Below are 23,689 nucleotides of genomic sequence, written 5' to 3' on the forward strand. Positions count from 1 at the left end.
CTGCAGATATTCCCACTGCCCACTGCAGTGCCCAAATTTCAGCTGGTGAGTTGAACTGGAGGCACAGACCTGAGCTGTCCCGTTATGCCTTTACTCAAGGCCTCCCTGCCTTGAGATTTCATTGTTAGGAGGCTGAATTCTTAATACAGACACAGTTACCTGCTTCCTTCCTCCTTTCTTTCCCGTAGTTTTTTCCCCCTCTTTATTTTTTACATGCCATAACATCTTTTATCAGCTTTGAACCTAAAAAATAATAGTTCCTGGACCGGGAAAATTTCTTCCTGGCAGTTACATAACAGAAACACCCAGGCAGTGGGCATGAGGTGTTAACCACGGGTGACATTTACCCCACAATTATCTGTCTTTACCTCCTCTGCATATGGAACATTTTTGTGGTCTCTGCAACGTTAAAATATAAAGCTCTGGTAACTCTTCAGCGAGGCAGCCTGGTATCAGGAGAGGTACTCCAAAAAAACTGCATGAATAGAGGGTGGGATAATGTGTGCAACAAAATAAAGGCCTTGCATCATAGTCACAGAATTAAATGATAAAAAGTTCAGATATTTACTGAATCTATATTTTGAAATAAATAAAAGGAACTGTATAGTTATAGCCCTTAATTTCTCATTTTCATTCTATTATGCCAGGAAAATTGAGGTACAAAGAAGCAGATGGACCAATTTATACAGCAAATAATGGTTAGAAAACATCAGTAAATTATGGGTAAATTAATCAAAATTTTCTCTAATATTGATTTTACCTTTACACTGCAATAATAGCCCAGGGAAGCTGTGGCTGCCCCATCCCTGGAAGTGTTCAAGGCCAGGCTGGATGGGGCTTGGAGCAACCTGGTCAAGTGGAAGATGGCAGGGCGTGGAACTGGATGAGCTTTAAGGTCCCTTCCAACCCAAAACATTCAGTGATTCCATGAATACAGACACTTAAATTACGCAAACCCTTGTAATTTTGCACAAAATTAAACAAAATCTGCCTTGTCCTGCAACACTTGATTTTGGTTTTAATTGCTTTCAGAAACCCTGCACAGTTGCTCATTTGGGTCAAAGCCCCAGTCTGAAGCCCCAGTCTGAAGCCCCAGTCTGAAGCCCCAGGGTGCCTTTGAAACCTTGGCAGCAATTCTGTCTTCCCCTGAGCTTCCAGGAGGCTGTGGAAGGAAAAACTAGAACCCCCTACATGACTGCTTGAATTCCAATAATTCTACATATATTCCTGGATAACTATATATTTTTAGAAACCATTGCATTCCTTGGGTTTCCCTGGCAGCTGCAGGACAACTTGCTGGAGAACGGCTCTGCCCGAACCCCACGAGAGCTGAGCAGGACCTGCTCAGCCTCCTTGGACCCTCATCTGCTCCCTGCCGAGATGGAGTCTATGAATTTATTCATATTTTGTTGAACACAACAGGTTCATGCCCATGATGGCTGCTGGACAGGACAACCCTTCGGAAGAGATAAGAGCGATGACACACTACAGAATATTTCTCTTCTTGCTTGAGAAACATCCCGGTCTTCGTTTCACTTCCAAGCCTCTGACCTTCCCTCACCAGCACCTGGTTTCTTTACCGCATCAGTCTCCAGCAGCTTCTTACAGCCTCAGTGATCTCTTAATATTTAACCTCAGCTCTCTTTCCTGAGTATCCTTCACAGATCCTTCACAGCGACAGGAGAACATGTGGGTAGATTCCATCCCTGATTCTATACCAATAAGGCCAATTTTCTACCAAATATTCAGAAAAACACAAGGCAGGAAATCACTTACAGAACACGTTTGTCTTCCCAAGCTTCAAAGAGCTCCACTGGCTGGGGTGCATGGGAAGAGGGTGCCCGTCTCTGCGTGCTGCAGCCAAGGCACAGTGTGCATTTACAAAGCAGAAGTAAAATTCATGTGCTTTCGAAACCAATCCTTGGCCATCCTGTGTTCTACGCCAATAGGCAAAGGGAGCCAAAATATTCAAATAGCTTGCTAAAAAGGTGCTATGGTATTTTGATATGCAACACTATTCATACTTTATCCTGGAATTTGGCCAGAACAGTCAACGAGAAATTTAACCACCCTAAAATGGATATTTTTCAAATCACTGGTGACCCTAATAGCTTTCTGTCCTTAATACAGAATGGGAGGTATATCTTGAATTATTATAATTTCACCTATTTGTCCCCAGAATGAAACCAGAATGCTGCCTTTTTCCTGCCAGCTGCACTTTTCGGCCCAACAACACAGGGAAGAAGACACCTTTGAAAATCCCATCTGCTGTTAGTCCTTCCATCAGAGCATATGGAGCAAACACAGCCAGTTTCCTTATCTGAAGCCAGTGCCTTTGCTATGTGCACCACTCAACCTCTTCCACCCCAACAAGTTTTTCACCTTCAACCCACACTGGGCCATTAAGGAGAGAAATTCTAGCTAATTTCTCCACTGAATATACTTCTCCAGCATCCGCAGCTTCCATGGCTTTCTGAAGAAAGCATCTGGGCCAAGTAAACTCTTTATGGGGTCTCTGATACTTTGCTGCTCTTAAGCACCATGCAATGTGTAAAATGTCATGGGCATTTTAAGTGCACATGTCATTTTGGGAAGAAATCCTGATCAGCAGCGTATAACTAAGGAGATTTTTGTCATATTGTTGCATACGACCGTCTAAACCCAGTAGAATAATTCAGTGATTCAGTATAGGATATCCTGAAACATAGAATATCCTGAGCTGGAAGAGACCCACTAGGATCATCAAAGTCTAACTCCTGATCCAACCTGTTGATCCCAGCCCAGAACTTGGAGCTGACAGCTGGGCAGTTCTTTCGGTAGTCACAAAACCAAACGATGTCATGGAGAGATACAATCAACTTTATGACAAATTTTGGTTCAAACACCCACTCTTGCCAGGGCCTGTCTGCTGCTCTGTGACCCTACCAAACCTCCTCACGCTGGGCACGGAAAGTCCAAGCCAGCTGCATTACCCTTCTGTCCTCAGGGCAAGGAGATTTTCCAAGACCCACAGATACGCTCTTGGAAATTACTGTATCCAGGGATAACACATTACAACACTGTTGCACTAACTTCATCCCCAGTGCAACAACCTCAGGCACATTAATGGATCCTCAACATCCTCAAGTACAGACCCAAAACTTCAAGATTATTTCTGTGTTCACTTCGAGCACACAAAAAATAAACCCCCCCCAAAAAGGACTTCTTAGTAAACCTCAGCTGTAGTGAAACCTTGTTATTTTCTAATCGCAGACTATTCCAATACACCTCACAAACTTTCCTCTCCCAAAAAGACAATGATCCAAACTCGATCAAGAAAATGAGGCTGCATTTTAAAGTGCTGAAGTGCCTTCAAAGCCGTTCTTTCAAATCATTAGTACGTCTCTCAAACAGCAACATTCTCGATTCAGTCAGATTCAGTGAGTGGTTATTTACATATAAAAAGTTTAAAAGCCTTTAGCAAAGGAAAATGCACTTTTAAATAGGCTTCTGCAGCTAACTTAAAATAACCAAAAAGCCTCAAGTTCATTAAGACAGAGCAGAATCTAAACTGGAGCCCTTAAAACATTGAGTCAAAGTAAGAATCTCCGCCTTTGAAATAAGAAACCAAGTGATGCTTTGCAAAGCTTCTTTGCCAGGATTGTAAAAAACACCAGAAATCTTGCTTTTCTATGACAGAGAATTATTCCACAACCCAAGATTAAGTCCCAGCTTGGTTTTTCCTGGCTCTGAATATTACGGGCATGTTTTACAGGTGAAAAGAGAGAAGACATCCTTGAATTCGTTAAACCCCAGAATACGAACAGCAGATAAAGCGCGCTCTAAACCCCGACTTTATCACGCACTTTATGATGTCTCTGAAATTAAACAGAGACGGTGCCAAAAGCCCCGTTCGTTTCCCGTTTAATTGCTACACCCGATTCGATTTCTTCTCCAGAGCCTGTCATCTATATGCAGCAAGCGCTGAAAGAAGTGGCTGAAAGCCCCCGGGTGGTGGAGCCGCTGCGGGCTCCGGCCGGGTAGAGGGTCCCGGGGAAGAGCGGGGTCGTTTCTCACCTTCCATGCTCCGTTCGCGCGGTCCCAGCTCCACCTGCCCGCCCGGGCTCGGGACTGCCAGCGGAGCGCACCCGGCCTCGCCTCCCGCCCGTCACCGTGACATCCGGCCCGGCGCTCGGCGGGCGGAGAGCGGCGCCGGGTGGTGGGGAGAGGAGCCGACCCCGTCCCGGTCCCGGGTCCCGGACTCGCCCGCCTCGGAGCTGCTGCTGGTGCCGCTTGCAGGGGACTCCCGCCCTTCGGGAGGGAGAGCGGCGGGGCAGGCAGGCCTAAGGGCACAGCTCCTGTTTTGGCGGATTGGGGAAGCCCCCAAACACTTCTGTCCCCAGAATGGGCTCACCTCGGTCTGTACGTTAAAGTTAAATGGCTGAGATGATAATAATAAATAAAACTTAGGCTGAGATGGTTTTCTTAAGAAAACAGTGTTGCTGTTTAGCAGAAAATCAAAGTACAAAGTGCTTTAATAAAATAAAACAAATACTAACTTCAAATTCCTCTAGTACAGACTCCGAAAAGAGGCTTATTCCACACCGGGCCTGAACAGGGCTTTGAGAGACCTGACCAGGTGCAGAATGTCCCTGCTAAGGCAGGGGGTAGCAGCAGGTGACATTTAGAGGTCCCTTCAGGCCCAAAACCAGTTAATGAAGTGAGAAGTGAATTTGGGATCTGAGCTCATCACTTGGATGTAAACCCAAAGGCAGCAAGCACGAATTACCATAGATCAGTAGCAGGATAACAACATGGAAACATGATTCTCCTACTCACTTCCTGTGTGGTGCCAACGGCTGCTTCTTGCACTGTTGCTTTTCCATTGCTTGGAAAAAGATTCTAGAAATAAAATGTTAAAAAAAAAAAAAAAAAAAAAAAAGCATGTGGGATAATTGAGCAATTCTCAGCTATTCCAGACAATCTCTGTAACTCTCATCCAGAACCATTTAATAATTAGGCAGGTTTCCTGGTTCTACAAAGTTTAAGGAAGCCCTGGGATTACTGTGCAGCAATCAGAAACCTCTGGTTTCCATCTCAGGATTATCCACGGGCATTTTCTCTTACTGTGAGATTTGTTCTCTGATTTAAATCTCTACTTTCCCTCACACTCCCTCCCTTTACGCTCAGAGATCAATTGTGTCTTCACTCTGTTTTTATTTTATGGGCAGAAATCGAACAAGCCCGGTTTTCTCAGCCTATAAAAATACCCCCGTGCTGATTGTGGCCCTCCTTTGTGTGATCCCAGCTTTGGATCACTCACCTGAAAGATCAGAGACAGAACTTGTGGTCTGCAGCCTCTCCAGAGCCCTGCAACAGGTCCTTCACCTGACTCTGCACTCCTGAAAATCTCTCTACATATTTCCTAGGATAAAATATTCACCTTTTTAATATCTATTCACTCCATGATCAAGCTTACAACTACAAGTTTTTTTCTCTCTTCTATCACTTCCTATTGATAGAGCTTCTATTAACCCTCCCCCCCCCCAAAAAAAAAAAAAAAAACAAAAAAAAACCCACAACCAAAAAACCCCCAGCCCATACCCCAGTAATCCAGGTTTTAAACACAAATATAAATACCTGAATTCACAATTTGTCCTATTAAATCCTCCCCAGAACACTTCCTGTTCTTAAGAATAACCCATTCTCTCCCCCTCTCCTCCCCCCCCAAGCTTACAAATCTATAATGACAGTTTACCAGTCTGAGACTTAGAAATATGACAGAGTTGAAAATAAATAAGTCATTTGGCTAAAGACACTGAGTAAGAGTTTATGAAGAACCGAAACTGCAGCCAAAGCTTTATAGTAGAGATACTATTTTATAATAATTAGCAACCTGGGGACTCATGGGCTGTGCAGGACCTGAAATGAGCTATAAACATCCTTAGGAACTGAGGCTACTTGGGCTGAAATATGACTCGTTTATAGCAGACACGTTACAACTGAATCATTTTGCCTGCACAGTGTCAGCATGAAATGTTCACTTTGAGTAAAACTGAAAACATTCAGCACATGGGAACATAGGATTGTCTGAGGTGGTCCCGGTTCTGACCTGCCCAGCAGCTCAAGGACATTAAAAATGAAAACCCTGACATAGTTCTTACACCTCAACCGACCACTTGAGTTAATATGTTGGTCTAAGGAAGAAGAAAGCTTGAGTAGAACTATTTTCCACCCATAACTTGTTACCTCCTTTGTCACACTTTTTTTGTTGTTGTTGCATTTTTACTAAATATTTCTTTTCTTTATTAAACATAACTTAAGTGCTCTTTTTATATAGAAGCGTTGAGTTAAAACTTTCACAGTTCTCTATAAAAATAACTCTTATTCCTGTGTTGGTTGGTTCCATATTTGTTATGCAAATACTGTGACATCATTTTTGGACACTAGCATGGTCTGGAGTGATAAATATCTAGGTAGTTAGGTATTATTTTGCTAATCTCCAGAGGCTTGGCCACTGTTCTGGTCTTGAGTGTCTCAGAGTGCGCAGTGTGGTCAAATGTAAGGACCCTCCTTTCCCCGTCAGCAGGTTCCCGAGTGTTTTTGTATCACCTGCTCTAGAAACAAAATAGTTACATGTTTAAAAGTTTCAAAGACATAGCAAGTTTTCCAAAACATGTAACCGACTTGAAAGTTACTTGCGGTGATACTGTGGCATTTGGCTTTATTTTCGGGCCAACAGTATTCGCCAGTCACTTACTTTCAGCCACAGCAAGTGGCAGAATCATGGAATCCCAGTGGAGTTTGGGTTGGAAGAGACTTTAAAAACCATCCAGTTCCACCCCTGCCATGAGCAGGGACACCTTCCACTAGCCCAGGTTGCTCCAAGCCCTGTCCAACCTGACCCTGGGCACTTCCAGGGACAACTTCCCTGGTAAATCCATTCCAGGGCCTCACCACCCTCACAGAAAATAATTTCTTCCCAATATCCACTTTGAATCTCCTGGTTTTAGTTGAAGCCATTCCCCCTGTCCTATCACTCCAGACCCTTGTCCAAAATCCCTTTTCAGTTCTCTTGGAGCCCTTTTAGGTACTGAAAGGTATGTTTTTTGCTTTTAGTGGAAAAATACATGTCCTGTACTGACTTTCTCCAGAAATCTGCAGCTGGAGAACACCCAGCACTCACAGCCCCTCAGGAGGAAAAGCCACAGGATGTGCCCAGCTCGTACTTTCAGTCTTTCTCACAGCAAGTGACAGAAACACAAAATCACAGAACAGTTTGGGTTGGAAGGGACCTTAAAGCCCATACATTTCCACCCCTTCCCGCCCCCTCTCCCCCCATGGGCAGGGACAACTTCCATAGCCCAGGGCAGTTTCAGCACTGACAGACATAGCCATGACGGAGCCTTTTCCCCCTTTGCCCCACTGTACTTCCCTCTCCTTGTCCCACAGCCGAAAAAAAAACACTTTAGAGTGAAAAACACAGCTCACTGCGCACTGTGGAGGAGCGATGTGGGGCTGTGACAACGGGCGCGGAGGGGGTGGCCGGGGCCGTCCTTCGCTGCCAAGCACCTCAGGGGCCTGAAAGTGAGAAAACAAAAAAAAAAACCTCCCCACAACAAAATCCTGTTTAAAAACCTCCGTGGAGTGCGAACGAGGCAGCAGAACGTTTTAAAAACAGTAAAAAAAGTACCGGGTGTGGGCGAGGGAGCGGAGAAGGAGCGAGGGACCTCGGAGGGGACACCTCCCCCTTCCCGCCCTCAGCCCTGAGGGGAGGAAAAAGGGCGGGAAGCGCCGGGCCGCGCCGCGGGGATGGAGGAGGGGGACCGTTAGCGCCCCCTCGCGCCCGAGGCGGCCGTTGTGAGGGGCGGCGGGAGGATGGCGAGGGGGCGGCGGGCGGCCCCGCTGCCCCCCGAGCACTCTCCTGGGCGTGGCGGCCGTGGTGGTGGGCGCGGGATGGGGTGAGCGGGACTAGGGGTAGGAAGGAGCTGCAGGACTGTGTTGGTGTGAGGCCGGTCCCCTCAGAGGATGGTAGAGGGGATTGGAGCCCGTCCGTGGGTCCCGCTCTGCTGAGTGGGGGGAGGATCCCCATAGAACCTTCCCTCAGATTGGGAGATGAAGGCGCTTTAGAGGGGACGGGGTGGGCTCCAGTGACACCCCGTCAGTGGATATCACTCCACTGTAGTTAACAGACGTCCCCATAGCATCTTCCCTCACAGCGGGTGACGAAGCTCCTTAGGAGGGAACAGGGAGATGAAGTCCCTTAAGAGGGGTTGTCATAGGCTCCAGCGACACCCCGCTCTCTCCCACACCCAACCCTGGGACACAACAGTCAGGCAGGGCCACCCCAGAGTGCCCATGGGCTGAAAAAAAAACCCAATTTCCAATAATTTTCACCTCTCCTGGGGAGTCTCGTCACAGAAACCTTCGTGCCCAACACTAACCTTCTGTTTTCCAGAAGGGAGAGGGCTGAGACATCGCTGCCCTGTGTCTCCTCAGGGTCACACTGCAGAACCTTCACTTCGTAGTCAGATTTTACAATTATTTTAGTGGCTTTTTGTAAAGAGGAAGGTTCATCTGGCCTGGAACCTGGTACATTCAGGCAGGTTTGCAACCTGGGCACTAAAACAATTAAAACGTGACAGGTCAAAAACAAGGGCTCCTGCTTGTTGCTAAGAAAAAAGTGTAGGGGAAAAGGAAAAGTAAGGTAAAAGGAACAAAAGGAGACAAAATCCAGGGTGAAATAAAGGATTAACAATCACACATTTAGATTGATTTCTAATATTCCAACCGCTTTTCCCTACAGTGAGAGCAGAACCGAAGGGAGAACAATCTATTGATTTAATTGGAAAGAATGAAGTTTATGGTGACACCAGACACGAGGGTAAACTTGTCCCTTTTTTCTATCTATATTTAGTTTTTACTTGTATTTGGGGTTTTAAGCCCAGGGATCATTATGTATCACCAGTACACATGACACGCGGAAGTGACACAACCTTGTATGCACAGAAACAAGACAAAGGGGGATGGGGATTGAAATACATTTGTCCCACAGTGCTGCTGGAAGCACTGATGAAAATTTAACATCTAAATGAGGGTCTCACTCAAAAATCTGGTGCTTTTTGTACCCGTACAGCACAGTTCATGTGTGGGACGCAAGTGTCTCCCTCAAACAGTCAGCACCAGCCATGCTGTGGACAGTTCCAGGATATTAATTAACAACAAATGGAGATTAATCTTTAATATTATACTTTGCAAGTCCAATCCTGAAAAATACACTTTAAATATATTTCTCAATGAGGTTTTTTTGGGGTGATTTCATTCAATATCAGCATTTTACATAATTTACCTGATTCTGTATTGCAGTGAATGTGTACGTAAAGGTGTTCACAAACAGCCCATTTCTGGTCTGCATGGATTTGGCTCTTTCTCAAGAAAGAATTATAGATCCCAAGTATTTGTGGATTGGTCCAGATGGAAGAGATTTAGAAGGTTAGTTCAAACTAAAATATTCACATATTTTCCTTGTTTCTATTCAAATCCCCCTGCAATAGGATGGTGGTTCCAAATAGTTCCTTGGCTCTTTGCCAGATATTTCCACAACATTAAACTCTGTTTCTCTTTTCCCTCTGAAAGTTTCAAATCCTTGAGCTAAAAGGAAACTTACAGTAAATCCTAAAAGTTATAAATTTTAGATCGTTTCAGGCTAACACAAATCAGTGTATTATTCACAGGAGCAAGGTTTCATCTTCAAATGTTCTAAATGCATCCAAAATTGAACATTTCCAGTAATCTAGTATTTCTGTTTTAGGGCAAAGTTATGTGAATCTGACGGAGACAGGGAAGCTGATGGTGATGGGTTTCAGGGAGTCGATGTCTGGTGCCTACACTTGTACTCTCTCCCACAAAATCATTGAAGCTATGACACAAGAAGAAACAGAAATGGTTGAGGCCTATAAATTCATGGTTTATGGTAAGATTGTTAAGTTAGGAGTAAGCACATGGCCTTTACAGGTTGGTGAGTTTTTGAACTCCCTGTTTATTGCAAGGTTGGATTAGAAAAAAAAAAAAAAGTTAAAATTTTATCCCAGAATAGAAAATAAAACGTTTTACTTATACACGCGCATGCACCCTCTCATGGTTTTGGAAAAAGTTTAATATTACTGCTCCCAAAAATATATGGCAATAAAATAATCTCTACCCTTAGCTACAGAATTAACTACAAGAATTCCAGAGTTATCTGAGATCTGCACTCCAGCCCTTTTCACCACTAGTAACCACTGTTCACCCAATTCCCTTCCCACCCACAACATAACAACCCAAAAATGCTTGAGAAACACTAACTTTAAAAATAATAATAAATTACTCCTACACCATAATTGCATAAGATTGGCACCAATCCATTTCAGACACACAGCTTTGCAGACATGCTGCTTGTGTGGCATTTTACTATTTACCTCCTTTTTTGTTTTTATTATTTGGGAACAGAATCCCCAGCAAGCACATAAATTCCTGTGTACTTCAAACTAAAATGTCTCTTACTATTGAGTCGCCTCTGTCAAGGACAAATGTGTTGCCACATCATTAATGATTATGCTTTTTAATTTACTTACTTCTGAATAAAAGCCCATATTTCAGATGCAAAGAACTGATAATCTGTCTAAAATTCAATCTGTGATTACACCCCAGATTCACACCCAAGCTATTTCCTCCCAGCCTACAGGGAAGCTGACCATGCCTATCAGGTGTCTGTTCGCTTTAGCACGATGCGTTGCAAGCTGAAAACCAATGGCTTGTTCGTCGAGAAATTAAACAAAATCCTCAACAGCACCATCTCCTACCTGACCTGTCACATCACGCAGTCATCCTCCAAGTGCCACTCTATCAGGACACCAAAGAACGGCCTCCAGTATGAGCTGTTTGTTAATTTTCTAGGTAACCGATTTCAGTGCTTGTTTGGGAGGAATTATTTATTCTTGTAAACAACTTGTGAGTGCTATAAACCATGTCTGAAAAACAGCAGAGCCAAGACCACCTCCAGAAGCCGTTCCCTTTTCTTTTTTGGAGCCCCTGTATTTTTGTTTGTTACCCACAGATGGAGCTAAAACGCAGTTTTTATGTTAAATTTCGTGTTCAACTTTTTACAATCCTTGCGAGGGCAGTTATTACCAAGGTTAGAGAGGATAGCCGGAAGGAGACAGTCCATAAGATGTCCTAATGTAACTGTCATATTTACAGATATTCCAATTTTACACACACATTAAAGATGTTTTAGTAATGTATTTGATTTTTAGTAAGTCTGGGACCACTCTGGTTTTAGGATCATGGAATGGTTTGGGTTGGAAGGGACCTTAAAGCTCATTTCAGTGCCACAGGCCATAGGCAAGGACACGTTCCACTAGACCAAGGGGAAAGTCCCATCCAACCCAGTCTTGAATTTTTTGCTGGATTCTAGAAAAGTACACAGAGCTAAAGCAAGAGCCTCACAGCTTCCTCATGGCAATACTGAGGTGGTTTAACTTCACAAACAAGTTAAATCAGCCCTGATGCTGCCTTAATTTAGAAATGGTTTATCCCTGAAGGAAGTTATTCTTTAATTCTCTGACCACATTTACTCCTGTATCTGTTCTCACCACACGCCAAGAGGGACCATCCAACAGGTTATGGAACAGTTTTGTGGATATTTTCCCCTCAGTAAAGTCAAGAAACTTTCATGACAAACTGGGGACCCAAAGATTTTTAATTTTACATAAAACTTCAGCCTTTTTAGGACCCTGAGGGTGCTATGTGAGAAAATAGTTCCATTCACTCAGTTTAGCATATTTCCCCCCTCTCCCCCCAATTTTATACTGGTTGACCTCTGACTCTTACTGGAAGAAAAGAAGAAACTGGATAGAAACCACAAGGACTTAATGAATCTTTTTCCCCCTTTTTCATGGATCTTTTTTCCTCCATCCACAGTCAGTCCATTGGCATCAGGATGGGAAGAAGTTTGCCACAAGCTTCCTTATGACTGTGAAGATGTGACAAACAGGAGAGTCCGACAGGTTCTGTGTCAGTCACCTCGTGTCTTCTCTGCCTCTTTAACAGCCACCTCTGCCTTAGCTCCTGCAGATAGGACTGGTAGTAATCCATCTTTACCCAGATTTTGTGGGATTAATAATGTAAATGATGATTCATGGATTTAAAATAATTCCATTCAGGAAGAAAAATGGGTTTAAAAGTCAAATTGATACAAATAGCTTAAAAAAAACAGTTAAAAAAATCAGGCTCATTGTTTGCTTTGTATTTTCTTCTAATAATAAAGAAGGATAAACATTATTATTTATATTGAACTTCCAGTCCTCGAAAAAAAGTTTTAAATTTATGATTGGAATGCAATTTCAAGTAAGTCTACTGTAGCCAATTTCTAAAATCTGTTCTCTCTGCCTTCTAAATATTAAATCCTGGGATCAGCTCACATTCTAGGTCTGATTCCAGGCTCCTTGAAGCCAAGGAAGACTCCCAATTTAGGCGACAAGTCAGTGTGTGGCAATCAGGATTAGAAAATATTTCCTGATATTTTTAAATCAGCAAAAATTAACCAACTGTGCTTTTATTCTCCCAATACTTCTGAATTTCAGGCAGCAGAGCGAATTGGAAAATTTTTCCACCAGCTAAGGCAGATTTTGGAGTATGAGCTTCATGTTGTTCCTGCTGTACAGTACGTGGACAACAGCTTCTCCATGACTCCCATCGACAGCTGTCGGCCAGGTTTTGGGAAAAACCACCACACCCACCAGAACTGCGCCAGCTGCTGCGGTAAATATAAAACACATCGATTTAAATATAGCTCATTGATTTAAATATAGCTGATTAGTGCCAGGAACAGAGCTCTGGGGAGGATTAGGGAAATATTGGGGTCAAAAGCAGGGATATTTCTGTTCATCCTTTGGGAAGACATTCTCATTGTAGATTTAAAGTAATGATAGGAAATGAGCCAGTGGAGCATGTCAGTGCACTCATAGGTATAGCTGCATTTCCCAGCAAAGTACAAGCAGTGCAGTGGGTTTTTTTCCCCTCCAGGTCACTGGGTGAGTGACAATCCTCAGGATCCAGAGCCTATAAGGAACAATTCCCTTCATGGAAGTCCTGCTAGAAAATTCTCTGCTGACTTTTCAAGTTCTTTTGCAGCACCTGCTGCAGGTTGTGGAGTTGGGGGGTATTTAGACAGAGGCTTGAGGAGCTCTGGAAGGGCAGGAGCTCCCACAGGACACTGGGAAGGCCCGTGGGGACGTCTGATGGCCCCCTGAGGCAGGGGGAAACTGGTTGGAATTCCGACTCTGTTCTCTTCACAGTGGTTTGTGATCCTGGAACTTACAGTCCCAACAATGAAGTGACGTGCCGGACCTGTGCCAGGCCTCAAGCCAGAATGTATGGAGCAAAATCCTGCTCTTAAACTGGCAGAGATTGGAAAACCAAAGAGCAGCTGTGAAAGAGTTCTTGGTGTTGTGGTGTTCTTTTCATTTTCGCTGCCAATCCTGGAATCCTCTGCTCCCTTTGGAACAAAACATCCTCATTCTTGCACCCCTAGGTTTTCCTGTATTCAGGGACTCCCTAGACTGGAAAAAGCACCACTTAAAACAGTGTTCATGCAAGGAAAAGTAATTAAATGGGAAAAAAGGAAGTTTGTCACGTGGCTTAGTGCAGAGTCTGTTTCTTGGTGGTGACACCAGACACGCCACAGCTTTGTGCTGCTCAGAGAACACAAAGGAGCTACAAACAATTCCAGGCAGGATGGCAGGTGGCTGTGGCGGAGTTATGTGCCAGACTGGCATATGCCAAAATCTCTGTGAGGAATTTCTAGCAGATATTAACAGAAGTATTTGATCTTTGATATTTAAAAGCATTACCTTCCCCCCTTCTTTTTTTCCACATTTCTTTCTCTGTTTCTAAAATATCCCAGCCTGGACATGAGGAGAAAGGAAAATCAGGTCTCCAAGACAAAAGAAGGGGTGAGTAACAGATTACACAGCCCAGCATTCAGGAGGATTAAGGACCCAGGTTATGGTTATCTCCTTGTCCCCAGAATAAAGAGGGAACATTCCAGAGGGAAGCAAAGAGTCTGCAGAGCCTCTTCCACCTCCTCCTGCTGCATCTTCCCCTTCAGCTGCACGGAACGCTCACGCAGGGCCCAGCTGGCCCCAGGTGCTGTACGAGCAGACGATCCTCTTACACCAGATGTAAATTCCTGACGCGTTCACCGGATGATACAAATTGCCAAAGCACTGAGCTAATGGGAACGTTTTCTTCCCAGAAAAAGCTCACTCCAACCCACTTTGGAAGGTTGGCTGCTGGATCTGCAGCGATCCATCACCCTGCTCACAGAGAGAGTAAAGATTACTTGACCACTATCAAGAACTTCATGTGTAACCCCAACTATTCCCCAGCCCCAGCTGAGCGTCCTGCAGCAGAGCTCCTGGAACATGGGCTTTTAGAGCTTCTTTCTAAGCTGTTCCCTGTGGGAGTTTCTACCTTCCAGACTCATTTCGTCGAGGGACATCAGAGACCTCAGCTTCTGTGCACACACTGAGCCATGGAAAGCGGTGGCCGGCTTTCCTCCTTTCTTTTACAAAGCAGGACTAAGTCAAGCAAAAAAAGCATCTCCCACTCAACAACTCCAACTTCTTACAGCATCTCGAAATTCCTTGGTGGGTATTCATCCAAAAATCGACCCGATTCAACCCAGTTTAACTTATGCACAGTGACAGGAACACAGCAGGAGACGGCACGGGCACAGACCCCGCTCCGAGCTTTTCAGAGTCATTACTTATTAAATACTGAGGAATAAAGTGTGCTGTAATGAGCATTTCCACTGCCCTTGGGCTGATTATCCTTGCCGCCAACTGGACACCGTGCATGGCTCAGGCTGAGACAGATGAAGCAGCCGGGCTCGGCGGTGCTGCCTGGTTCTCTTGGCCTATTTCAGCAGGAGGAAATGCCACATGCATCAATTATGAGGGAAAAAGGAATAAGTATGTACTAAGTGCCGTGGAGAGTCACAAATGAACTGTACTCCCTCCTAAAAGCTCTTACAACACTCGCACTTCTTCACTGGGCCTCAAACCGAGTGGGAAAATTTAAGTTGGATACACAGAGGAAATCCTTCCTTGTGAGGGTGGTGAGGCCCTGGCACAGGTTTCCCAGAGAAACTGTGGCTGCCCCCGGATCCCTGGAAGTGTCCAAGGCCAGGTTGGGCAGAACTTGGAGCAACCTGGGCTAGTGGACAGTGTCCCTGCCCATGACTGGGGGTGCAACTGATGAGTTTTAATGTCCTTTCCAACCCAAACCATCATGGAATTCTATGATTCTAAAAGTAGAAAAATAGCTCAAATATTTAAGTATAATACTGCAAAGGAGTTTGGGTCAGTAATTCTGTGGAGACTCATGAAAAACCTGACAGGAAGTGGCTTCTCTCTGACCTTTCCTATGTGAAAGTCCTCTGCATCCGGCTGGAGCTGGGTGCCTGGGACAGCAGCTGAGCCTTTCGTTACTGACACCATCCCTCACAGCTCTCTCTTCCCTGTCACACCTCAGGACTTACAAATCCCTGTGATCAGCTCTCACCTCAACTGTTCCCATCCCTCTCTACCTCCCACAGTTGCAACAGCTCATGAAGAACTGCAAGATCCTTCCTCACCACTTTAAATTCCCCTCAAATCCTCTTCTGCTTGGTTCTAGCTTTACAGGAGGAATCATGGCAACCTGATGCTCTTGGTGAGGTGAGTGAACTCCGTCACCCCTGCGAGGCTCAGCCCTTTGAACCCCCAGTTTTACCTGCCCTGGTCCCACAGCTCCAACCTCGCTCTGTGCCAAGGACCATCACGACACCTTGAGAACACTGAGGAGTCCTCACAAATAATCAATTTAGGACTTCAAGCTTCCTGTCCTCTTCTCCACACAGACCTCCTGGATCTCAGCATATACTGACAGCACATGAGAGCTTTGAAACATCCACAAATGACAAAAATAACAGGAATAATCTGCCAGCTGGAAGCAGCAGCCCATTGTTTTCCCATCAGAGCTGCCTGGAACAACCCACTTGAGAAACACTTTAGGAACACGTGTTCAAACATTCACTGCAGAGCTGCAGGCAGTGATGGGACTCTCCGTCAGGCAACAGTGACACCTCTGCTCTGGTGGGAAAGTTGTCTTGTAACTCCCTGCAGTAGTTTTATTAACCCACAGTCAAGATTTTCCTCTAAATTTAAGACAAGAGGAGTTGAAGGAGTCACAGACCTGCCCAGGACACAACTCGTGGCCCCTGCTTGCAGATGATGAGGAGGGAGACTGTGGGAAGCAGGCAGAGCAGGTGCCCTGGGATTGGCACATCCCAGGGACTCATCATGCCTGGGATGGGTGTGGTGCAGCTCTGGCTAATTCACCCCCCAGGAATTCGTCCGAGGACACATCCAGGAGCTGTTTTGGTGGAAAGTTACTTGAAAACAAAGCTTAACCTAGAGTCAAGGATGTTCCAAGAGCGCCCAGGTGACCCTGAAGGTGCCCCAGCCACAGGCCCCCGGTGCTTCCACAGGAGGATGAATGTGATCCCCAGACCATGGATGATGATGGTCCTGGGTCTCCTGAGACAGGAAAAATACCTGGAAATATCCCTCTGAAAGGGAAAACTGTAAGGGTCACACAATTTTATTAATTGGCACAACTTCATCTTAAAAGAACGGCTGTTAGAAAATGATCCTTGGACTCAGCCATGCCTGTCTTGGATGAGTGATGAGAGGGAAAATCACCAGGGAGTCTGGAGGGGAGCATGTGGCTGGCTGAAACGCCGAGCTCTCAACCACAGGCACAGGAAGTTCTATTGTGATTTTTAGCTCTGCTTCATTTTCCTACCCACTGAAATTAAATTTTCTCCTGCCCAAGCCCAGTGACCACACGATGTGCCCAGCAGTCTTCCTAGAACCACTGGCATCATCAGATTAACGAGTTCTGTGCAGGCAGTGAACAAGGATGATTCATTATTGGCAGCAATGCAGCTGTACATGGATTTTTTTGGGGGTGAAAAGAAACAAATAAGGTCCCTGAGTGAAAGGCGGGTGATGAAGTGTAGCCTGGCTTTAATCCCAGTGTAATCACTGCCATCACTCCTAATTATTGATAAATATTTTTCTAATTGCGGAAATTAAACAATTAGACATCCTTCCTTCCCTCTTGGAAATCTAATCAGCTGAAAGTTCAGGACGCAGTCTGGGGCTGCCGCTGTGGAACACGCTTCACTTGTGGGCTGGGGAAAACAGGGCTTCTCCCAAAACTTTCTCCCAAAACCCCTCCAAAGCCCTCCCTTCCCCCAGCCCAGATGCTGGGGGGTCAGACCCACGGGCAGGGTGTCCCCTGGCATTGGATATCCTGGGGGTTTCCTCTGAACACCCCTCTATCCCTGTGCTCCCAAGGGATTTCAGGGCCAAGCAGGCAAAGAGCTGTCCCTACCAAGAGGATTCAGGTCGTAGATCTTGCCCCGGTGGCACATTTCCTCCATCCTGAAGAGGAGAACAGGCCAGTTAATGGCAGGGCGGGCAGAGCTCCTTGGAAGTTAATAACGGAGATTTACCGGCGTGCTGAAACGCACAGAAGGAGGTCACACTCCTTCTTAATTCTCCCGCTGCTGATCCCTGCGGATAAATCTACATCAGGAAATGAATTACCCAGAGAGGGGTATTAAGAGGGATAATTCTAATTCCTTGCTGGAGGAGAAGTGTTGCCTTTAACACTGAGGCCCTCGCACCCACTGTGCCAAGTGCCAGCTCCTGCTCCCAGCAGGATCTGGCACACAGCACCTCACAGCTGGAAAGAGTGGGATGAGAAAAATCCCTCCTTGGGATTTAAGCCATCTGGCAGGCTGTGTCCCCCTGCTCCCGAGACACCCCAACACCCCAGGCTGGCCACAGCACCCCCAGGAAATAGCCCCATAAACCCATTTTCCTGTTCTTCCCCGTTCCCTGTCACACCTGATTAAATATCTATCAGTACTGACAGCATAAGTCCAACACAATTCCGTCCATCCATTTGTTAGACTTCTTATGTTTTTATCCCCCTGTACACCCACACAGGCCAGTGGCCGTTCCACATCCAGACAAACTCCTGGAATCCACTTCCTTTCCCCTGTGTTCATCCGTGCAGGCTGTAATGAGCCTGATGGTTTCCATCCAAATAATTGCACAGACAGGATCCAGAGCAGGGCTGACCCCGGGGGACTCAGCATCATCCAGCCTCATGAGAGGGGACACCGGCAGGACTCCAGGGAGCCACGGCCCCACGGACAGGGTGGCAGCTGGGGCCACGTGTCCTGCGTGTCCCCCAGCCCTCCCCAGCTGCTCCGGGAGCCGCGGGAGGAGAATCCCCAGGGAGTGACCGGAGCGGGGGACAGCAGCCATCTGCTCCAGAGCCCGGGGTCTGCGTCTGGAGACAGCCGAGTGACAAATAAGGTTAATGTCCCACGAGCGGGAACTGTCACTCTGCGTTAGGGCCCGATTTTCACCTTCCATGGCACAAGACTCCAGCACGGATCACGCGGGGAGAGGCGCTGGAAAACCGGGACCGGGCTGTGACCGGAGAGGCCTCGTGTGGGGACTGGTGGGACCGTGGTGTTGGAAGGGCTTGTCCCTCCCGGCCGTCATGGTCCTGCCCGTGTGCCACGCGATGCCCGGGCTGCTCCGGTGGGACGGGAGGGCAGAGGAGCGGAGCAGAGCCCTGGGAAACCACGCCACGGGGTCCTGGGTGAGGCGGGGACCGTGCCAGTGACCTGAGCCGAGCCGCAGGTGTTCATTATTGAAGGCTGGGGCAGGGTTACCGGAGGGACGGGTGTCCTGTTTCTGCAAGTGCCTGCCCACAAGGACATCGGCTGTCACGGGCACCTCCGTCCTTCCTTTGCAGGCACAACGTCACCAGGGCCCTGTGACCCACAAACACACACACACCAGTACACGCCGGCCACCGGCTCCAAAGTAAAAGCCAATTTTATTGTCATATAAAGTAAGAACTAAAAGGTCCCTTAACCCAAACACGGATGGGTCGGGTGATCCCGGCACCTCCCGCGCTGCGGGCACAAGCGGTGGCCTGGGGGGAGCAGCCTGGGGGAGTTCAGTCGGGTCGCCCCCAGCCCCTTTTCTCCTCAGGCGGTTGTGGAGGGGGAAGGAGCTGCCGTGGAGCTGTGGGGACGCCCGGATGGGAGCTGGGGCCGAGGTGTTTGTGCGTTGCAGAGCTCCTGCTCTGTGCTGGAATCAGGCACTTGTGGAAGGGCACGGGCCCCGCTCCTGGCCGGCTCTGTCCCACGGCTCCCACCGGCACCGGGGCACGAGGGCAGCAGCAGCAGCCGGGCCAGAGCCCTGCCTGCACCCAAACACACTGCCCACACCAGGGGCTGAGGCTGGGCCTGGCAACAAGGCAGCTCTGGCTCGGTACAGAGGAGGTTCAAGCAGCTTTGGTTGGCGGTCTTGGTGAATTAAGGCAATTCAGCATTGGTTGGTTTAAAAAAAGGCCAAAACCAGCAAAACCAGATGTCCTGGAGGCCAGACATGCAGGTGGAAGAGTCTGGGGCTGCTCTGGCTTTGCTCTGAGTTGCCACTTGAACCCTGCACGCCCAAAGGTGGGCACTGACCTTGCCTGTGCCAGCCCTGTGCCCAGCATCACCTCCACCACTGCCACCAGGAACCTGCAGCCCAATACTGAAAGTGTCAAAAAGGGATTTTTGGACATTTTTAGGGGAGATTCAGGCTCCTGACAGCAGTGCGGGAGTGGGGAGAGGACGGAGGAGCTGTGGCAGCTCCCTCCATCCTGCTTCCCATCACAGTGACCGGTCAGCAGCTTGTGAGGTGGGAGCTCCCCTCCGGCAGTGACAGGAGCAATGGCAAAGGGTGCTGCAAACACCCTCCCACGTGGTCCCCAAGAGCACCAAGGGGAAACCCGCTTCCCCAACATCCCAGCAGGGCTGGACCCACTGCCAGGACCCCCAGCTGCCCCTCCATCAGCACCTACATCCCTTGTCAGCCCCAAAGGGCTCTGCCCCAGGGAGTTCATTCCCTGTTTGGTTCTAATTCCCCACACTCAGAGGGGAAAGGCCCTGGGTTTGCCCATGAGTGACCCCATCTCTGAGTGGAGACCCCCACACCCCTTGCCCCACCTGGCCTGAGAGTGCTGGGAAAGGAGCAGGGAAATGAAACAGGAGATGGAGTGGCACCAACCAGTGCGTCCCCACCTCCTGCCCCACCTCTTGGTCCTACTGGCTGGGCTTGAAGCCCATGACGCTCCAGAGCCAGTGACCTGGCAGGGCACTGGCCTTGCACCCGTACTGCTCCTTCCCACTTATCTCTCAGCAGGGAGCCAGGCACGGACTGTCCTGGGCTACCAGACCATCCCTTGGGCAGCCAAGGGGGAGCAGGGGAGAGATGAAAACACCGATTCCATTAATACCCCAAGGGATCTCTGCAAAGGAAATATAAAAAGTTTTAGATGAAGTCCAAATGTCCAGGTCAGTTGGAGCAATGGCCACATGCCAGGGGGATGCTCCAGCTCGCTCCAGTCATCCATAACCTGGGAGGATGCTGCAGATCCTCCACGCTCATGGCTGATATCCATCCCTGACCTCAGCCACCAGAGCCAGGGACTCATCAGCTGTGGCTGCTGCTGCCAGCGGGAGAACAGAACAAATCCATGAGTATCTCTGTGAGATGCTGGTGGCTGGTGACAGCTTCTGCAGCCGTGGCGAGCCCCTGGAGCGGCAGGTCCCCAGCTCCACACGTCCCCATGTCCTGAAGGATGCTGGTGCTCACACCACAGTGCTGATGGTGGATGACTCCTCCGATCGCCGCTGCTTGCTGGGCAGTGACTTGAGATATTCCAGGTGCCGCCGGGCATCCTCCTGGTTCTGCCGCACGTAGTAGACCAGGTAGGAGATCACCATGGCAAACCAGCCAAACATGGTGACCAGCATGGCGATGTCCGTGGTCTTCTTGTACACATTGCAGAAGTCTGTGTCAGCAATGACCTGCAGGAAAGCTTTGCCAACGTGCTCCTCCTGCGTGGAGGAGTCACACATGATGCCCCCTGAGGAGTCAGCCGCCAGCTCCACTGCGCGGATCAGCTCCTGCAGCCGACAGTCACACAGCCACGGGTTGTTGGACAGGTTCACCTTGGCTTTCAGGTTGCTAAAGGCATCTTTGCTGACCGACACCAGCCTGTTGGAAGACAAGTCCAGAGAGTGCAGGTGCTCTGCCAGGCCCTGGAAAGCCCCACTTTCAACTCTGGCGATGGCGTTGTGGGACAGATCCAGCTCCAGCAGGAGCGGCAGGTCCCGGAAGGCATCGCGAGGCAGGAAGGGGATTTGGTTGAAGTCCAGGTAGAGCTTGTTGGTGTCATTGGGGATGTCTCTGGGGACCTCGGTCAGCTGAGCGTTGCTGCAGCGAAAGGTCTTCAGCCCCTCCTCTTCTGAGGGGTAACAGCCCTTGGGGAAGGCAGCGGCTGGGTGGAGGCAGGAGCCCAGGAGGAAGAGGAGGAGGAGGAGGAAGAGGTTCTGCAGGAGCAGTCCCATGGTGATGGGGCAGAGGAGAACCCTCTGTGCTGCAGTCATGGTCCTACGCTGCTTTCCTCACGCCCACAGTGGCTTCAGCTGAAGTCGGCACATCTGAGACAGGGACAACAAGGGGACAGTGTCAGGCCAGGGGGGACAGGGGCAGAACTGTCACTGCGCTGGCTGTGAGCACCACACCTGACCCCAACCATGAAGCAGGGACAGGGATGGGGGCCGGGACAGCCGTCACAACTCACGCTTTCCCCCATGCCCGGCCATCACCTCGCTCCAGGCTCCTGCGTGCCAGGATCAGGCCCCAGGGGCTGGGCACGTCTCCTGCGCCGGCAGCTGGGTTGTAACAACCGGAGACGCTCGGGTTGAGCCAGAGGCGGGGTGAGCTCCCGCCCTGCCAAGGTCACGGCGCCACGATCGCTGCTCGCAGGAGGCCGATGCATCCTGCGGCGGGCCGGAGGACGCACCAGAGCGAGCCCCGGCTCCGGGCGAGCGGCCGCTGCAGGCGGCCCCCGGGGAATGCCACGGAAAACATGTGCAAGCAGCGGCTCAGCAGGTTCCTGCTCCCGGCTCCGCTCTCCGGGAGCGCCCGGGGCACACGCGGACACGCGGCGGGTTTTCTCCTTTCGAGGGGACTGGCACAGGTGGGCGCTGGGTGCTGCCGTGCTCTGCCCACTGCCACCCCACCGTGGGGTTGGGCTGCTCACACTACCCCGTAACCATGGGCCCCATCCAGCCCTTGATTCCGGAGGGGAAAAGCGTCAGCAGGAAAGAAACAAAAACAGAAAAAGGAAATTCACTGGAGCTGAGCGTGCAACGAGTTCCCAGGGTGGTGGCAGCAGATAAGGGCCGTGTCTGAGCGCTCCGAGCGCTGCCCGGCTCTCCCAGCCCTGGGTCTCACCATGTCCCAGCTCGTCCCTGTGCCGGCCGTGGCAGCGGAACTCTGGAGGCAGGATCCAGGTGTTCTCCCACCATCCCACAATCAAAGCCACTGGGGCTGCCAGGCGCCTGTGTCACCCGGTCAGGCAGAGCTCAGTGCTGCGGGAGCCCTGAGCTATGCCACCAGCAATGCTGCCTGCTGGTCCCACTGCTCGCCGGAGCACCCCAACACCGGCAAACCCGCTGACTGGGGCTCCTTGGTGTGGTGCAGAGGTGGCCACCCAAGGGTGGCCTCCACAGCACAGGCAAGCGAGCACCCCGCGTGCTGGGCGCTGTCACACAGCCCTGCCACGCCAAAACACCCCAAGGTCACACCTGTGCAGAACTGACCCCTGCACTGCCGGAGCCCCGGGATCCAGGAGGGTCCTGAGAGGGAACCAGAGCTCAGGGCACACCAAGGGCACCGGGACCCTGGAGCCCCACACTGCACCACCCCCCAAGTCTTCCAGAGGTAACCTGGGACAAACACAGCCCCTTGGTACCCTCTTCCCGCTGCCCGGGAAACCACCGGCATGAGCCGGGACCCGGTGTCCCGGGAGGGGGCTGCTTCGTCCACGGGACCGGGACACCCCTGCGGGTGGGATGAGGACCAGACACGGCAGCGACGACAGCGAGCCAGCCCCTGTCCCACCGCGGGTCTCCCAGCCCGCAGCAGGGCGCGGGGGTCCCCAGCCCGACCGCGGGGGTCGCCGCCAGCCCCAGGAAATGCGGTTGAGGAGCCGGGGGCGGTGCGAACGCGAGGACCCTCCGTGAGCCCGGGGATGCCCGGGGATCCCCCGGCCCGCTCGGCACCGGGGGCGTCGCAGGCGAGGGAAGCCCCGGTGCTTTCCCGGGGGAAGCTCCGCTCTGCGCGGCTCTGCCGACCCTCCCCTCCCCGCCTCCCGCCCCGCCGGAGGTGCAGTTGCGGACTCACCTGCCTGTGCAGCCCCCGGCGGCGGAGCGGCCCCGCGCCCCGGGCCGGAGCGGCCGCGCCCCGCGCAGCGCGGCGGCCCCGGAGCCGGCGGCGGCGGCGGGGCCGGTGGGCGGGATCCTCCGCCCGGGCCTCCCCGGGGCTCCCCGCCCCCGGCCCGCCCCGCCGGGGGGCCGTGCAGTGCCGAGCACCGCCGGCCCCCTGCCCGAAGCCTTCCCAGCTCCTCTCCCTACGGGAGAAGCGCTGCCCCGGGTCCTCAGACCGGGATGGGCGGGAAGACACCGGAGAGA

The 23,689-nt window shown here is 49.9% G+C and overlaps 3 protein-coding genes across 8 annotated transcripts in view; 1 reads left to right on the forward strand and 2 right to left on the reverse strand.

Moving 5' to 3' along the window:
- IKZF3 (IKAROS family zinc finger 3) overlaps nt 1–7,684 on the reverse strand; it is a 37,838-nt gene extending 30,154 nt beyond the window's left edge. For 4 of the 6 annotated variants that reach the window (XM_039565829.1, XM_039565828.1, XM_039565827.1 and 1 more), the window contains exon 1: nt 1,777–1,869. In XM_039565829.1, the coding sequence (XP_039421763.1) occupies nt 1,777–1,828 (52 nt within the window). In that variant the 5' untranslated portion in view covers nt 1,829–1,869. Of the gene's footprint in view, nt 1–1,776; nt 1,870–4,056; nt 4,166–4,818; nt 4,882–5,302; nt 5,405–7,470 lie in introns of those variants that run through there. The other 2 variants (XM_039565826.1, XM_039565825.1) reach the window with 2 other exon arrangements.
- On the forward strand, nt 7,376–13,458 carry ZPBP2 (zona pellucida binding protein 2). Its single transcript, XM_010412831.3, has 9 exons — nt 7,376–7,406; nt 7,845–7,940; nt 8,786–8,863; nt 9,346–9,471; nt 9,791–9,952; nt 10,696–10,914; nt 11,941–12,026; nt 12,603–12,780; nt 13,317–13,458. The coding sequence occupies exons 1-9, from the start codon at nt 7,376–7,378 to the stop codon at nt 13,415–13,417; spliced, it is 1,077 nt and encodes a 358-aa protein (XP_010411133.2). The 3' UTR covers nt 13,418–13,458.
- A 5,513-nt stretch (nt 13,459–18,971) lies between these two features.
- On the reverse strand, nt 18,972–23,459 carry LRRC3C (leucine rich repeat containing 3C). The gene is made up of 2 exons (XM_039565868.1): nt 23,403–23,459; nt 18,972–21,652 (listed from the first exon to the last, which is right to left on the reverse strand). The coding sequence occupies exon 2, from the start codon at nt 21,596–21,598 to the stop codon at nt 20,798–20,800; it is 801 nt and encodes a 266-aa protein (XP_039421802.1). The 5' UTR covers nt 21,599–21,652; nt 23,403–23,459; the 3' UTR covers nt 18,972–20,797.
- Between the last annotated feature and the right edge of the window lie 230 nt (nt 23,460–23,689).

This window comes from Corvus cornix, chromosome 27 (genome assembly GCF_000738735.6).
Source record: "Corvus cornix cornix isolate S_Up_H32 chromosome 27, ASM73873v5, whole genome shotgun sequence".
Taxonomy (NCBI): domain Eukaryota; kingdom Metazoa; phylum Chordata; class Aves; order Passeriformes; family Corvidae; genus Corvus; species Corvus cornix.

Bases quoted from the DNA above. Each gene is read 5' to 3' on its own strand.
- ZPBP2 (XM_010412831.3), top strand. From the start codon at position 7,376: ATGACGGAGCCTTTTCCCCCTTTGCCCCACT. The intron at 7,941-8,785 runs GTGAGCGGGACT...TTTTCCCTACAG, and splicing joins GGTGGTGGGCGCGGGATGGG to TGAGAGCAGAACCGAAGGGA. The intron at 10,915-11,940 runs GTAACCGATTTC...CTCCATCCACAG, and splicing joins GCTGTTTGTTAATTTTCTAG to TCAGTCCATTGGCATCAGGA.
- LRRC3C (XM_039565868.1), bottom strand. From the start codon at position 21,598: ATGACTGCAGCACAGAGGGTTCTCCTCTGCCCCATCACCATGGGACTG.